Raw genomic sequence first — 17,712 nt, 5'->3', positions numbered from 1 at the left:
AAAAGACTTTGTAGTGAGCCACTTCTTTTCTTGTATATGTGACAATCAGTGGTTGATGGAACAGATAATAAGTGTCTCTCACAAGCTGCAAGATATAACCATCTCCTTTATGACACCTCATGGCCCTGCTAATGCTTTCAAATGGCCATCATCAAAACGTCAGTGTGCAGTTCCCATTTCCCAAGTACTGCTCGGCTATACAAGTTCAATGAGAAGCAGACGAAAAAAACAAATGATCTCTTTTCAACAGAGCAGTATTGATTGTTACATTGTAGGCTATTTTAATTCATGGAAAGTCATGAAGAAGTAAAATCATGACAGAAGACAATAATAATTTGTGAATAATATTGTAAAAAGGGAAATGGGCATTAATACTCTATATCTCATTTTTGTTATAAAATGCTTCAGAAAACAATGCTGTAAAGTACCGTATGTACTTTGATTTTGAAATGCCAGTTTTGTATGACATTTATTTAGAATCAGTGATCACTTTAAATATTTATTTTCATCTTTTGTACAGACAAGTATTGCCCACTCAGATTGTACATTCACTAAGTACAATGAGCAACTCACGTGCCAAGAAATTTTTAGAACATTTAGGATGGGAGTTTTGGAGAATATAATTTCTAAATAACCATAAAATTTCAGATTCTTTCATCTTTATGTACAAATATTTTGACAGTTTAAGAATTTCATACATTAATGTCACAGCTGACAGTTAGCAGTCCTCCCACTTCAACATTTGTGACTATTCATATTTTCAAAACATAAATTTGAAATCCGCAGAAAGTTACAAATTTTTGTAGTTAATTTTAAAAAAATAAAAATAAAAAATATAAATGAAAAAAGTTCAGAAGAGTGCATGTATTAATCACGTCTCATAGTATTCGGAAAAAGTATTTATTGAAAATAAATCCAGATCTCTATAACTTTTGGTTTCTTTACTACAATTTTTCGATTTGCCCTTTCGTTACAATGTTCTCACAAATACTCTCATTCAGAAAGGTCTGTATCATTTTAACAAATTTTAAGAAAATCAAAATATTGTAGTTTTGGAGAGGTATCATGTGGAACTTGCAAAGTTTTTTTCAGCAATTTTTGAAATAGCGATGTGACACATTCACTCTTGACCTGTACGATTTGAGATGAAATCACCCACCTTCAACCCACATACGCAAAGGTACAGTGTACACAGTCATTAACTCCGAATCCATAGATGGCTCTATCATTTGGGTATTCATGGAGAACTGAGCGCAGAAAAACAGGTTTCAAAGAATAGTGGGCTCTTGTGTCTTCCTTAGAGCGACATAACAGACTCACACATGTCGTAGACTATGTTTCACACCATGGGGAAAACTAAGAGAAGACAATCTGTATGCAGTTAAGTAGAGAGAGATGGAAGACCAATATAGGCTACCACAGAAACCCCCCTCAAGTAGCGCAGGTGGGATACGTTACGCCAGCTAGTGTCATAAGTCCTTTGTAGATTTAAGAACACAGCAATCAAGGGTGCGCAGAGCATAAAGGCATCTGATATGTGGATTCTAGATGTATTGGATGTCAGTAATATCAAAAGCTGTTTTGACAGTGGGAGAGATGTTCCATGTTTCTAGCTATCAAAAGCCATTAGTTGACCGTTCTTTCAAATAATTTACTTACGCCATTCATTAAGACGATTTGTCTGTTGTTTTTCAAGTTATGTGATCCTTTCCTTATAAGAGCACAGGGATGACAAAACTCTAGCAAAATGAGGTGGGAAATTCTACATCTCACTAGGTACAATCAAAAATCATAAGTGTTTCTTCTCTACTGTGATCGCTAAGGTGTTTCAGCATTTGAATTTGGATTTTGTGGCATTCTGGGGATGTTTCTTCAGAGGCTCCCATTCTTTAAAGGGAAACTATATGGTTCCAGGAACTGTGTGTGAAAAATAAGCTGTTTTATACATATAAGTAGAATATTATATAATGGAAATGGAAATTCTGGACCTTTCACTTATTTTGCGTATTAGTATAACATTATTTGGTCACTTGTGTTTGTGAGTATATACTGTTTTTGTAGTTTTCACAAATTTGTTAATTTATTATTGCCAGGCCAACCAAACAATTCAGCACTACGTTTTGGCTTTGATTTGTGATGGAAAGATGCTGTGGCATGTGAAATCGTATATGGGCCACGTACTTTAAAGTCAACATCTACATCTACACTCAGCAAACCTTTGTGAAGTGCACAGCAGAGGATATGTCCATTGTAGCAGTTATTAGCATTTGTTCCTGCTCCACTCACATATGATGTTCATGATTGTTTAAGTGCCTCTGTGTGAGGTGTAATTAACTAATCTTGTCCTCGCGATCACCATGTGAGCAAATAAGTAAGGGGTTGTTGTATATTCCTAGAGTCATTATTTAAATCATGGTCTTGAAATTTTGTAAGTAGGCTTTCTCAAGATAGTTTACGTCTATCTTCAAAAGTCTGCCAGTTCGCTTTCTTTGGCATCTCTGTGACACTCTCCCAAGGGTCAAACAAACATGTAACCATTAGTGCTCCCCTTCTCTGTATATGTTCAATATCTAGTATTAGTAGTCCTATTTGGTATGGGTCCCACACATTTGAGCAATGTACTGGGATGGGTCGCACAAGTGATTTGTAAATAATCTCCTTTGTAGACTGATTGCACTTCCCCAGTATTCTAGCAATAAACCAGTCTGTCACCTACTTTACGCATGACTGAGCCTATGAGCTCATTCCATTTTATATCCCTACAAAGTGTTACACCCAGGCTAGTTTTGGAGTTGGCTAATTCCAACAGTAACTCATTGATATTATAGACATAGGGTACTATGTTTTTTCATTTTGGTCGCCACGCAAGATAAGGTTTTTTGAAGCAAATGTGTTGCTCTTTTAGAGTAAATTTCAATGCCAGAAAAGTTATTCGGAATGTTGTTATTTGCATAAGGATGCTGTGTGTGCCAGCTGTGTGATGTACCCAGATGTAAATTCTGAAACCAATATGTTGATGAAAGAGATGTGCGACACGTCAAACATCATAACTTCCTGCTTGAGTATGACATTTTGGCAGAACATATTCAATGTCAATAAGGGTACAACCAATGGTTTATGTAATGTTGTTGGGAGGAAGATTTATGACAATCGATTCAGAGGGTAATCTGGTTCAAAAAATCTAAGGACAATCCTCAAAACCTTTTATCTGAGTTATTACTTTTTCTTTCACTCAGCTGTGCGGTTTTGCACCCATTAGCATTGAGTCAGTGATCATTTCATTACAGATTACTTGGGAAGGGGAATTTTTAAGTTTTTAAATATTTCGTACTCCTTATCATTTATTTTGAAAGAGTGCTTTCTAATTTTTAACTTAATTCTAGTTTTTAAGGTGTTTAGTGTAGCAAAATGGATATTGGTTGGAAGGAGGTGGTTTTTTGTGTGGGTGGGGAGGGGGAGAGAGTGTTTATGTTGGAGTAGTAGTTTGGGAGATGCTACGTGGGATGGATATTTTACTTGGTCATTTTAATAATATCATAATCAAGTGTTGTTTCGTTTACATACTGAATGTTCTTTAAATTTTTGGTTTTTGGCTTCCACTCGCCAAGATTTTTTGCATGATGGTTTCATTTGATCAGTATGTAAGTTAATGAGATGACGTGTATATGCCAGATTGAAGTGACATATAAAAATTTTACTAAGGTCGGGATTTGAGCCCGGGTCTCCTGCTCACTAAGCAGATATGCTAACCACTTTGCACCAGGGCACAGTAGCTTTGCACAACTGCATGGACTACCATAGCATGCCTCCCTCCTCAATCCAAAAACCCATTCACACTTCAATCCACTTGACATTCCCCCTAAGTCAAACAACATTGCAGAGACTCTCCAACTTCAATGTAATAGCACCTCAGGATCAAAAGAAACATGGGATTCTGCCTGAAACCCAAACACAGGTGCTTTAAGGATACAGGGTACTTATAAATGGTGGAAAATCAATTTTTTTATGACTTTATTAAATTCTGTAGTCTTTCCTGATTACATTGATACATACATTATAAGGTTTCAAATGAAAAATGACCTATATTTACCAAATTTTAAAGTTACGGTCACATATGCCACCATGCCCTCTTTGTTTCTGTTACAGAAATACAGAAACCAGTATTATTTTGAAAAGAGCTGGGAACTTTCTGCTTCCAGTCATTATACATATGATACATTGTGTATGTTGGTGACAGTGTAGGTTTCTAGTGTCTGTGAATGATTATCTTTGCCAGTATTTACTTTTGTTTTGCTGAAGCAGTTTGTTCACATGTTACTGAATGTTTGTTGCCCAAGTGCTACATATATTTCTGGAAGTACATATCCTTTAGTGTCCAATAAATATGAACTATGCCACGCATCAATAAATTCAATGAAACGAAATTCCGTGGTAACCAGTTCACAAACAAAGCTAGCCACCCTGTTGAAAGTAACCTATGTATCAGTTCTTCAGGGAAGAAACTCCCACATGGCACGCCTCCTGGTGATTCAAATTTGTGTGCTAACATTGACGCTGTTTGTAGTGGATTTGTTGTTGCTGAAGTGGGCATCCTATCTTCTTTAATAGAGGAAGTGGCAAAATGTAAACAACGTGATGGTGTAGGCTGCCTGGAAATAACCGAACAACAAAGTAACAGGAAGCATCAAAACTAGTTGTTCTGTGTAGATCCTGCAATAAGTCTACCTCAAAAATGATTTCAAGCATTGTGCATAATTCATGACATGAATCTGAAGTTAGTGCGTGCAATAGGAAAAGGAAAAAGGGTTGCTCAAACGTTTTGTGGTTTGATGGACCTTCCTCCTCCTCCCAGTAGGTTCAGCAAGTACATAAAAATACTTTCAGGTGCCTTGACAGTTATGTCTAAAGCATCTATGAAACATGCAGTAGAAGAAACTGTAAATATTAGTGGAACCAGGGACATTGCTGTTGTACTTGATAGTACATGGCAACGTCGAGGACACTGTTCCTTGAATGGTGTTGTAAGTGCTACTTCTCTGGAGAATGGAAAAGTTGTTGTTGAGTGCTGCCACATCTGCTATGGTAACACAGAAGGACATATTGAACATCAGCGTTCTAAGAATTATGATGATTACAGTGGAGGTATGGAGTGTGATGGAGCTCTAAAAATATTTAAGAGGTCGGTGACCGTTTATAATGTTAGATATATGAAGTACCTAGGCGATGAGGACTCTAAATTAATGAGTTCAATGTTTATGGTGATACCTTGGTAACAAAACAGGAGTGTTGTGGACATGTGCACAAGAGGATGGGTGCTAGATTGAGGAAGCTACGAAGAGAAATGAAAGGAAAGTTGCTATCTGTTCGAAAATCTCTGTCTGGCCGAGGCAGATTGACCGAAACTGAAATAGACCTCCTTCAGAGTTATTATGAACTGGCCATTAGATGAAATGTACCTCTGAATGATGTTACAGCAATGAGGAAAGCTTTATGGACCACCTACCTTCATAAGTTATCCACAGATGACCATCCTGTTCATGGACTTTGCCCTAAAGGAGCAGATTCTTGGTGTGGTTACCCAAAAGCAAAAGAAAGTAGTCAAATATACCATCATAAGCATTCTCTTCCTGAGCCTTTATGAATGAAATAAAACCAATTGTCAGAGACCTCAGTGACTCTGTTTTGCTTAGTAAATGTCTTCATGGGGGACTCAGAATACAAATGAAAGCTTCAACCATTGCATATGGGAAAGATTACTCAAGAATGTTTTTGTAAGACTAAATTTATTAAAAGTTGGTGTACTAGATGCAGTGATGTGTTTCACTGATGGAGTGATAAGAAGGTTGGAAGTCCTGAGCAATTTAGGCATAAAATGTGGCTTTAATATGGAAAAATCAATTGCTTGCGTGTGACAGACAATGGGTGCATGAAGATGAAAGATTCACTCTTCAAGTTACCAAAGAAGTGATAAGTGCTAAAAAGAATGCCAAGAGGAAGCCTGAAGATGAAGAAATGCTGCAGGATGAAACTATGCTTCAGGAATGTTGTGAGGCACAGTTTAATTGGACTCATATCTTCGTTTGCAATTTCCTGCAAGTTAATAAAGCAGTGCTCTAATTTTTTTTCTGTAACTTGCAATAGTCCATACTTATACAGTAGACCTAAGCTTTACTGCAGAATCAACAAAATTATAGAAAAAATAACATTCTTATCAGGAAAAAAATTATAAAAATTAAAATGTAAGAAAGAAGAGACAGTTGTCAATGTAAATACAGAATACACGAGGAACTTAAACAATATCAGTAAGATAAACAGAAATTAGTAAATGCAGGAAAATTGAGGTGTTTGAGGGAACCTACAGTTTGAGAGTGTGGTGGTACTGCATTTTAACATTAACATTATAATCAAAGCAGTGGCTGTATACCAGTTTACATTAAATAAATGAGCAAAGTAAAATATGAACAGTATTTGATGAGACAACTACAAGGGGAGTTAAACATGGACAGTAACACAAGTACAAGTTAAAAGCAAACCCTTAACTATTGAAACTACAGCATATGTGGAATACAAAGACAACTGCAACAAATAAAACAACTTAATGGCTACAGGAAAATGGGAATATGTAGGAAGAGAGAGTGTGGGAAGTAATGAACAACAAAGATGATTATATGAAGTTTAGGAGAGGGGAAGTGTTGAGTTGTGTCTGGTCAGTTAGGATGAGATCTGGACTGTGAGCAAGATGTTTGTTAATTTCCAGGGCTTCCAGCAGGTTGTTTGCTAAGTGAAGTACATGGGACACTGGCTGGTAGTTTTGACCCTCACTCAGTACATGCTCAGCTGCGTTCATGTTCAGCCAGCCTAGTTGATATGTCTCTGCCTGACTGACCAATGTAAAATTTTTGTCACAATCAGAACAGGTGATTTTGTATACCCCACTGTTGGCTAATAACTGGATCTTGTCTTTGCTATTAAAAACACACTGGGCTGTAGTGTTCCTGACATAGTAGGAAACCCTATACTTGCAGGATTTCAGTGCTTTGGCTACAGTCTGTGATACCTGACCTAAAAATGGTAGTGTACACCATTTCTTGCAGACAGTGGATGGGGAAGCAGGTGGGGCATAGAGGAGGGGTATAATTTTCCGTTTTTGTTTCCTGTGCAAGATGTGGTCAATAAGGACTGGATTGTAGCCATTGGCTGAGGCAATAAATTTTATTGTATCTAACTCTGCTTTAAAATCATCTCTGGACATGGGGATAGATATGAGACGGCGTACCATTGAGTGGAAAGCTGCATGTTTGTGAGCTATGGGGTGTTGTGAGCAAGAAGGTATTACTGTGTCTGTAGTTGTTGCTTTTCTGTAAATTTTGAAACAATGTGTATGTGTACTGACGCCAATGGTGAGATCTAAGAAGTTTATGGATTTGTTGCCAATTTCCATAGTGAACTGGATATTTTTATGTTGACTGTTTAGGTTTTTCAAGAATGTGTTGAGTTGTCTTGTAGTACCAGTCCACATACACAGGACATCATCTACATATCTAAACCAGTATTTGATGTTTGCACTCAAAGGTTCTGTTTTTAGAAAATTTTGTTCAAAATGGTCCATAAATATTTCAGCCAACAGTGGACTAAGAGGGGAACCCATAGCTAAGCCATCTAATTGTTTATAAAGAGTGCCTTGGAACTGGAAATAGTTCTGTGCAAGGCAGGTCTGTGTGGCCAGTCTCAAGTCATTCAATTCCACAGGATTGACATTAGACTTGTGCATCAGCTCTGTCAGAATGTCAATACATTCTACTACTGGTATGTTTGAAAACAAACTGCTGACATCAAAGGATACTAATTTATCACTATGTCAGACAGATATACCTTTTAACTTGTTTACTAGGTCCACTGAGTTTGAAATACCATGCTTGGTTTGAATTTAGTCTTGCTCTTAATTAGTTGTTGTTTTTCTGTAAATATCTTGCACAGGAAACAAAAACAGAAAATTATACCCCTCCTCTATGCCCCACCTGCTTCCCCATCCACTGTCTGCAATAAATGGTGTACTCTACCATTTCTAGGTCAGGTATCACAGACTGTAGCCAAAGCACTGAAATCCTGCAAGTATAGGGTTTCCTACTATGTTAGGAACACTACAGCCCAGTGTGTTTTTAATAGCAAAGACAAGATCCAGTTATTAGCCAACAGTGGGATATACAAAATCACCTGTTCTGATTGTGACAAAAATTTTACATTGGTCAGTCAGGCAGAGACATATCAACTAGGCTGGCTGAACATGAACGCAGCTGGAGGTTGCAGAATTCAGACTCTGCATTTGCTGAGCATGTGCTGAGTGAGGGTCAAAACTACCAGCCAGTGTCCCATGTACTTCACTTAGCAAACAACCTGCTGGAAGCCCTGGAAATTAACAAACATCTTGCTCACAGTCCAGATCTCATCCTAACTGACCAGACACAACTCAACACTTCCCCTCTCCTAAACTTCATATAATCATCTTTGTTGTTCATTACTTCCCACACTCTCTCTTCCTACATATTCCCATTTTCCTGTAGTCATTAAGTTGTTTTATTTGTTGCAGTTGTCTTTGTATTCCACATATGCTGTAGTTTCAATAGTTAAGGGTTTGCTTTTAACTTGTACTTGTGTTACAGTCCATGTTTAACTCCCCTTGTAGTTGTCTCATCAAATACTGTTCATATTTTACTTTGCTCATTTATTTAATGTAAACTGGTATACAGCCACTGCTTTGATTATAATGTTAATGTTAAAATGCAGTACCACCACACTCTCAAACTGTAGGTTCCCTCATCAAACACCTCAATTTTCCTGCATTTACTAATTTCTGTTTATCTTATTGATATTGTTTAAGTTCCTCGTGTATTCTGTATTTACATTGACAACTGTCTCTTCTTTTTTATTTGGTTGTGTATCACTCTCCATGTTTCATACCTCTTGATGCAGCCTTGTCTAGTACTAATTTTATCTTATTTCATTAGTTTTGTTTATTAATAGAAACTGTTATGTAGGCATGCTATTCCTATTTTGTGCTAAAGGTTTTCCTGTCAACTCCATTGTTATTTATGTACTGTTCAGTTTTTACTATTTCACTGCAAAGATGTTACTCACTGTATGTTTCTACTTCACTCTAGATGTGTTACTTCTCTTCCAATGTTGTCTGCTAACATTTAACTTCTTTGGTGATAATACTCAGTGAATGTCTGAAGACGGTCTTGTAAGCCGAAAACCGGTTAGCAATAAAAATAATATTGTAGAACAAAAGCAAACTGGTGCTTTTCATTTATTATTATAATGTTGTTCTACCAAGAACCGACGGAAGATTCTGTTAATATGATAAAATGTAAGATGTGATATTTTTTATCCTTTTAATATACATAATAGGTAGAATTAAATAAGTCTAGTTCCTCAGCCATTATGTCATGCATATCTGGTAAAAATGTGGTCTCCTTCAAATGTATAACACTGGATTAAATGGTACCTCAATTTGATGAAGCATTTCTTTGTAATTTTTTTCAATAACCATAAGCAGGTTCAAAAATATTCAAAATACTTCTAATTTGTTTATAAAGTGTGCTGCATTAACTGATATCAACAAAAAATCTGTAAAAGAAATACATTGTAAACAGTGCCTGAAAGAAATGGGTGTTGATTTTTGCATAATATTGAGCCAGAAAAATACCCTGTATCCTTAATCAAATGAAATTGTTCCAGAGACCTTTTCAAGTCCCAAACATCTGTGGTGTATACATGCAGATTGAAGCAACAAATGAAAATTTGTACCAAGGCCAGGAACAAGGCACTGTTACAAATTTTCATTCACCACTTTGGTCTGCATATATACATCATAGAAGTTTGAGACCTTGGAACCACATAATTTCATCTGATTAAAGCACCTATCCCTGGGTTTCAGGTAGGAGTCCCTGCTTTGTTCGATGCTGAGGTGCTATTCCAATACTTTTGGAGAAACTCTGCAATGTTGTTCCAGTTCGGGGAATACCATGTGGACTAATGAACGAAAGAGAATTTGGATCGAGGAAGGAGGTATTCTGAGCAGTTCTGCAAAGCCACTGTGACAGGGCATGTAGTGGTTTGTGCATCTGTCTAGTGAGCAGGAGACCCAAGTTCAAATACTTGCAAACACAGATGTAAATGTAAACTGTTAAAAAATTGGCACCAGATCAGAAAGTGGCACATCGCCAAGGGTTGAGAGCAGTAGGTACAGAATGGGCAGGTTCACCTCTTAGTAAATGGCGATGACTAAAATGACAGTGTCCTATACACAACTGGGCTAAAATAACCTTCTCGTGACATGAGGGTCAAGAGGTAGTTGACCATGCTATTGGGAGAGGTTTACTGTCCCTGAGTTTGTTCCCCTGGAGAGAAGACCATTGTGCATGCCAACAGACATTCGAGGGAACAGAATGACTGGCAGGCTGAGGGAGGAGAGCTGCAGCCTTTGCAGCATTATCAGCAGCCTCCGTTCCCTGGCACATCGATGCGACCAGGAGCCCACTGAAACACCACATTGCCTCCCCCCACAATAAGCAAGGGTAGGATATCTGAGATCAATTGCACTAAAGGATGGACTGAGTACAGCATGTGAAGGCTCTAAAGGGCACTGACAGAATCTATGTAGATGACACAATTTGGAAGCCTGTGTTGCTAGATATACAGGGTGGCCTGATACAGGATGTAGAACTCTGCGGTAAAAATTGAGCACTGGTCTAGAAGCCGATATTGAAAAGGATCATCGAGAAGTACAAAGGCACACCTGACACCGTGGTCAGTCTTGGAGCCATTGGTATAGACTAAGGAACTGTCCCCAAGCTGCGTGCAAGGTGCAAGAAACTTGCTGCGACACAACGGGCCAGTAGTAGTGCCCCCAAGCAAATGCAGTCCGAAATCAACACGTACCTTGTCACATAGCCAGGGTGATGAGGAGCTCACATTCATGGGGAAAGTGGCAGGGAGTGTAAAGCAAGACTGTTGAAGCAGCATACGAAAGCAAAGTCCAGGAAGCAACAGAGAAGACGGGCGCGACCCATACTGGTGGTCATGGGGATCGTCAGAAAAAAAGGGAGCATAGGATGAGTGACCAGGCATAGAAGACAGACAGCTTGCATAACAACTGAGGATAACATCCTGCTGGTAGGACAACATTAGACCAGCAGCCTCAGCATAAAGACTCAACAGAACTAGTATAGGAGGTACCACTGGCTAAACATATCCTGCAATGATGGATGGTGTTAAGATGACTTAAGATAGATGGTCATGTGGATGACTATGCGATACATCCATAACCCAGTTCCAAACGAACAAGGGACCAGTATAAACAGGACCAGTATAAACAGAGGAGGATGGTCCGATCCACCCCCATGAGGTATTCCATACAACACATAGGACACTGAGGGACCCAGTACAACGAGCTGCCAGGTAAGAGATGTGGGAAGACCAACAGAGTTTCCTATCAAGCAGGAGTCCTAAGAATTTTGTTACATCAATGAACAGAAGAAGGAACGGGCTGAGAATTAGGGATATGGGGGGGGGGGGGAATCACACTGCCGCAAGTGCAAGCAGACAGTCTTGCCAGCAGAAAAGTGGAAGACACTGTTGATGCTCCATGAGTAAAGATGATCAAGACATCGCTGAAGACATTGCTCAAGTAGCCAGGTTCTTAAGAGGAGTAATAGATCGAAAAGTCATCAATGAAAAGTGTTCCAGAGATACCTGGCATGAGACAATCAATAATAGGGTTATGGCTATGGCAAATAAGACGACGCTGAGCACAGAACCCTGAGGCACCCCATTCTCTTGAATAAAAGTGTTCAACAGAGCCGAGCCTATACGTTTCTTAAAAACATGGTCTTTTAAAAATTCCACAATAGAAATGGGCAGGTGACCCCGGAACCCCCACTCATACATAATATAGAGGATACCCATCTTCAAGCATGTGTCGTACGCCTTCTCCAAATAAAAAGCATGGCCAAAGTCTGGAGCTTCTGCAAAAAAATTGTTCATAATATGAGTTGATAAGGTGACGAGATGATGAACTGCTGAGCGGTGCTTATGGAATCTACATTGGGCATTAGTGAGGAGATTCCGAGACTCAAGCCACTACACCAGCTGAACATTAATCACACATTCCATAACCCTGCAGATGCTACTGAAGAGGGAAATTGGGCCGAAGCTGGAAGGAAGGTGTTTGTCCTTACTAGACTTAGGTATGCGAATGATAACAATCTCACACCGGTGACTGGGAAATGTGGCATCTGTACTGCATAAAAGGTATAAAACAAGTTGCTGAATGAAACATGTCTAGCTGTCAGGAGAGCAATGCGTGATGCCTTCAATGACTACCATAGCAGAACGGAACGTTGCCAAATGATGTTTCACAGAACCCACAGAAATTTTGGTCACATGTGAAGGCTGTTAAGCGCACATAAGTTAGTGTCCAGTACCTAGCGAATGAGACAGGAATTGAAATTGGAGGTAGCAAAGCAAAATCTGAAATGCCTAACTCCATTTTGAAATGTTCTTTTACAAAGGAAAACCCAAGAGATTTGAACCAATTTAATCCTTGTACCACTGAAAATATGAATGAAATAAGCACTAGTGTTAGTGATGTTGAGAAACTGCTGAAATCGTTAAAACTGAACAAAGCCCCAGGGCCTGATGGAATCCCTCACCCAAAAAACCGTGCGCAGTTCTTGGAAGTGATCCACAAAAATACCCTCCCATATCCCCAACATCCATTTATTGTAGAATCTTAGAGGATATACTCAGCTCAAACACAATTGAGATATCTTGAACAGAATAACCTCCTCAATGCCAACCAGTACATACCGGAACCTTTGGATTCAGGCAATTAGGTCTATGTAGTATTTCTTGACTTCCGGAAAGCATTTGATGCAGTACCACTCCTATGCTTATTGTCAAACGTATGATCATATCGGTTACCATGTGAAATTTGTGACTAGATGAGGACTCTTTGGCAGAGAGGACACAGCACGTTACCTTGGATGGAGAGTCATCGTCAGATGTAGCAGTAACTTCAGGTGTGTCCCAGGGAAGCATGTCTGGACCCCTGCTGTCATGTTGTATATTAATGACCTTGTAGATAGCATTAATAGTAACATCAAGCTTTTTGGAGACAATGCACTTATATATAATGGAATACTGTCTGAAAGAACTGCATAGATATTCAGACAGTTTTTGATAAGATTTAAAAGTGGTGTAAAGATTGGCACCTTGCTTTAAATGTTCATAAATGCAAAACTGAGCACTTCACAAAAAAATATAGTATCGTATGACTATAATATCAGTTACTCAGTTGTAGGTAAAGCTGGTGGTAGACTTTGATTTATTGGTAGAACACCAGGGAAGTGCAATCAGTCTATAAAGGAGGTTGCTTATAAATCAAGTGTGCGACCGATTCTAGAATATTGCTCAATTGTGTGGGACCCATGTTAAATAGTAATAACAGGGGGTATTGAATGTACACAGAGAAAGGCAGGACAAAGGGTCACAGGTTTGCGTAATCTGTATAAGAGTGTCACAGAGATACTGAAGGAACTGAACTGGCAGACTTGAAGACAGATGTAAACTATCCTGAGAAAGTCTATTAACAAAGTTTCAAGAACTGACTTTAAGTAATGACTCTAGGGATATACTACAATCACCTATATGTATCTCACATATGGATCATGAGGATAAGATTAGAATAATTACTGCATGCACAGAGGCATTCAAACAGTCATTCTTCCTGCAATCCACACACGAATTGAAAGGGAAGAAACCCTAATAACTGGTACAATGGGCCAAACTATCTGCCATGCAGCTCATGGTGGTTTGCAGAGTGTAGATGTCGATATAGGTAATTATTATTCTTACTCCCCTTTTCTGCAGTTTGACAACTGCGTCCATGTTTTATGGTTTTGAACCCAAGAAAAGACACCCATATCTCAGAACTGAGTAAACATAGTAATATGATGGGAACGAAAGACATTGGCTGTTACATAAAGATTATATAATCCTCTCCCCCTCCTCCTTCTGTGTGTCTCCATAGTGAAACTGTTTGTGTTGTGTTTTTGAATAAGAGATGGGAATGAGTGTTAATGTCACTTTTACATTGCCGGAAAGCATCTGAAAATTACACTACGACTGGCTGATGCACCAGACGAAATGTTGTTAGTCTGGAATGGAAAACCCAACTACTTCTATCTGATAACAATGTATTGCCAGCAAACGCTCTATATTTTGATGTTACGGGTTATTCCATTTAAAGCATGACACACTTACGATATTTAAAAGTTTAAAATTTGGTACTTTTTATATACTTTTTGAAAAGGCTGGACTTTTTACTGTACGGCAACAATGGTTTGTGGCCCATTATTGCTTTCCCTCCATACTTTGTAGTCATTTTTATAATGCCGTATGTCTTTCATGTGATGAGTGTGTGAATTATTGGAGATTTTGGACCTTCATTTCAACTAAGTGGCAGATACGAATTAGCATACCATTATTTATATTACTGTTACATATCATAAGGTATTTCATAAAGAGAATAAAACTGAAGTAGGTAAATAATAGGTTGGGATAAACAATATAATACAACAGCATGAACTTTCATGTGACATGAGTCACTTTCATATAATTAAGTTTTTATACCAAGACAGATATTAGAAATAATTTTATATTGTTCAGTAATTTACTTCTTAGTGTGAATGTGTAACAAGTATCACTATGAAAAATTTCACAATTTCAACCAATATACTAAACACAGAAAATTAAATCTGTAGCGCGAGTCATGTAATCTGAGTCACAGTTGTACTATTAGCCGCAGCAGAAAGACAGAGTAGGAGGAGGGAAAAGTTAATGAGTGAAGGAAAATATGAAGAATTTAAGAAGAAGCATGTGGAAGAAGCTCAAAGAAGCTAGCAGAAACAGAAATAAAAGTTTCTACAGTAGAGTCAACAGAAGCAAGGACTGTTATTTGAAGAAAGAAGAGCTAAAAATAGGGAGAGAGTTAGCAAACACAGGCAACATAAGATGCAAGATCAGCAACATAGTAAAGCAAGTTTGTCACGTATAAGTCACATCGTGCTCTGGATAAAGCCATGGCTCGAGTGCTGCAATTGCTTACGTTAGCAAGGTACTGTCAACTATACCTAAAAATGTGAAGACAGTTTCAATCTGGTGTGATGGATCTGCCTCACAATTTAAAAACAAATATATTACTGGTACTGAACCTCAATTTCCTACATTCCATCATAAAGGAGCCATAGATTGAATTGGTGCAGTTGCAGAATGGCTAGTGGGGAATGCTGCATATAACTGAAATTCATACTAGGTGACGCATCAACTTTCACTTAGGTAGCTGCAAGTAACACAACTATACAGGTTTTTCATGTGAACCTTAATCTGGCTCAAATATTTTATTCAGCACCATCAGTATCAAACATAAAAAGCATTCACTGCTTTCACTACAAGAAAGTAGTAGTACAAGCATATCTGCTGTCTCCAAAGAAATCTGCTGCTGCACATCATCATACTGAAGAAGCTATAGAATGTGTGAAAATTGGAGACTAGTACAAAATAGAATATGACAGTAAACTCAATGCTGCAGAAGTATGTGCAGTTTTTGGAAATTCTTACTTAATCAGTGTGCTGGCCACGATTGGAAATGGCCTGTAAAATGTAATGAAATTATAAAGAAAATTAATGCATTTGATGTTGTCAATCCAAAAGAATATTTTCAGATATTTTCAGTTCTCTGATACTTACTTGAATATACAGTTCATTTTCCCAGATGTCATGCTCTTATAATTTTTCATAGTGTTCGAAAAGTGAAATGTTAATGTTAAGTTTATGTTATTTGGCTCATATTGCCATATTTTTATTTCTCTGCCTGTAGGAAAAAAGTTTTTGCAACAAGAAGTAACACGAGTCACGCGCCTTTTTCAATACATTACAATATTTCACATGGTACGATTATTTTTAGAAACCTGTAACTCTGTCATTTGAATGCCAATCTAATATGCATTTTCTGTGATGAAAACCAGATCCATAGGCCTACTCCTAATAGTTTGAGGGCACTTTTGACCGAAAATGCACATTAGGAATAGGATGTCCCAAATTTGTAGCATGAGCCACATTACATTTTTGCCCTTTGATTTTAATGCTCTTTCCTGCTTAAATAACAATCCAAGATATTTGCCTGAATAATTTGTAATGATGATTTACAAAGGAAAGTATGGGTTTCAGATTAATAACAAGTCAATATAAAACGTTGATTTCAAAATGTAACGTGAGTCAGCATGGGATCTCCCTTACGGAAGAAGATTAAGTGGATTGATATGATTTATTAATCACTTGCGACTGGTTTCCATTACAATAAAAACTGACTATCTTCAGGTGCCATGACGTTGTTTTCGGGACGCTTCTGTCGGCCCTGCTCTGTCGTATTCGTATATTACCGCAACGCAAAAACATAAAAAAGAGCAAAGCGCTAAGGCAATCCTCTAATGTCCGTTCTATACTTAGAAAATCAACTCTTAAGGACAAACCGTTGAGTGCAGATATTTCTTTAATGTGACCCTGTCGAATGTTAATTGTAACAAGAAGAGACAGATTCTGAGCGTTATTAGAATATCAAAATTACATGTGGATTTCTAATTTCGTTGTCTACTGACGAGCAATGATAAGAAACGTAAATAAATGCTCCCTCACAATTTTTTTCTGTTGAAACAACAAATCACGTTGTGTGCTACACTGTTAAATAAACGTGTTTCAACTGAAAATATACTCGACGAATAAAAAGAAAAGAAAATATAAGCATGTATGTCATGATGTGGGATGTACTACTTACCAAGAGATCAGTTTCGTCGTTTCCCGGCCAATTTATCCTGTAAAAAATGGAATCATCAAAGCCTCCACTTTCAGCACATCCATAGTCCGAGACGAGGAGATACAAAAGACATATTATTAAATGCCAAGAAGTCATTTTGACAAACTCATAATTTCACAGCTCGCCTCGACAGCTGGCAACTCAGTTTACAAATCTACCGATACTTCACGTCACATAACTATGTTTTCATAACACGTCCCACCAATAAAACAGCAACACGTCAGAGATTATCAGTGACAAAGAACCATCTGGGCAGTGGACACGTTTTGTGCCGCTTTGTTTTCTAAAACAACTGAGAAGTTGTTCATGCATCCCCTCACCATCGCTTTCGGAGCCCAGTAGAATTTTCGTATACATTGGGATAATTTCTGCTTCTAAGTTTTCAATAAGACGTTAACTTAAAAACAGGTTTGAGGTACTGCTACGCGCGCAGTCAATTTCTACTTGTTTTCAAGAAAGCGTTCGCTTCAAAAATTTGAGGTAGACCTGTTGCCCATAGCTGAAAGTATGTTGCCCGCACGAGGTGCCTCGTCTTTTGCGACGAGGCAATCTCCCAGGAAGGTTCAGACAAGTGCGGAGGGTGGGTTTGCTAGTCAGTTGAGAGCTCCATAGCTAGGCAAATGTTGTAGCCACTCAGGGGAATCGCAGGAAGGAAGTCCACATGGAATGTCATCTACTGGAAGGGGGGAGAGGGAAGCGGCGCAGGTGTCTCATCAGAGAAGTAGAGGATGCTCTACCTGTGGCTAATGAGCACACTTGGTACAGCAGTCTACAACTCG

General features: G+C 38.3%; 1 protein-coding gene across 2 annotated transcripts in view; it reads right to left on the bottom strand.

The window, feature by feature from the left end:
* Nucleotides 1-17,160, bottom strand: part of LOC126194781 (endoplasmic reticulum lectin 1) — a 116,583-nt gene extending 99,423 nt beyond the window's left edge. For both annotated transcript variants that reach the window (XM_049933078.1, XM_049933079.1), the window contains exon 1: nucleotides 16,895-17,160. In XM_049933078.1, the coding sequence (XP_049789035.1) occupies nucleotides 16,895-17,029 (135 nt within the window). In that variant the 5' untranslated portion in view covers nucleotides 17,030-17,160. The remainder of the gene's footprint in view (nucleotides 1-16,894) is intronic.
* Between the last annotated feature and the right edge of the window lie 552 nt (nucleotides 17,161-17,712).

This window comes from Schistocerca nitens, chromosome 7 (assembly GCF_023898315.1).
Source record: "Schistocerca nitens isolate TAMUIC-IGC-003100 chromosome 7, iqSchNite1.1, whole genome shotgun sequence".
Lineage (NCBI taxonomy): Eukaryota > Metazoa > Arthropoda > Insecta > Orthoptera > Acrididae > Schistocerca > Schistocerca nitens.
This window is presented reverse-complemented; position numbering and strand designations above follow the sequence as displayed.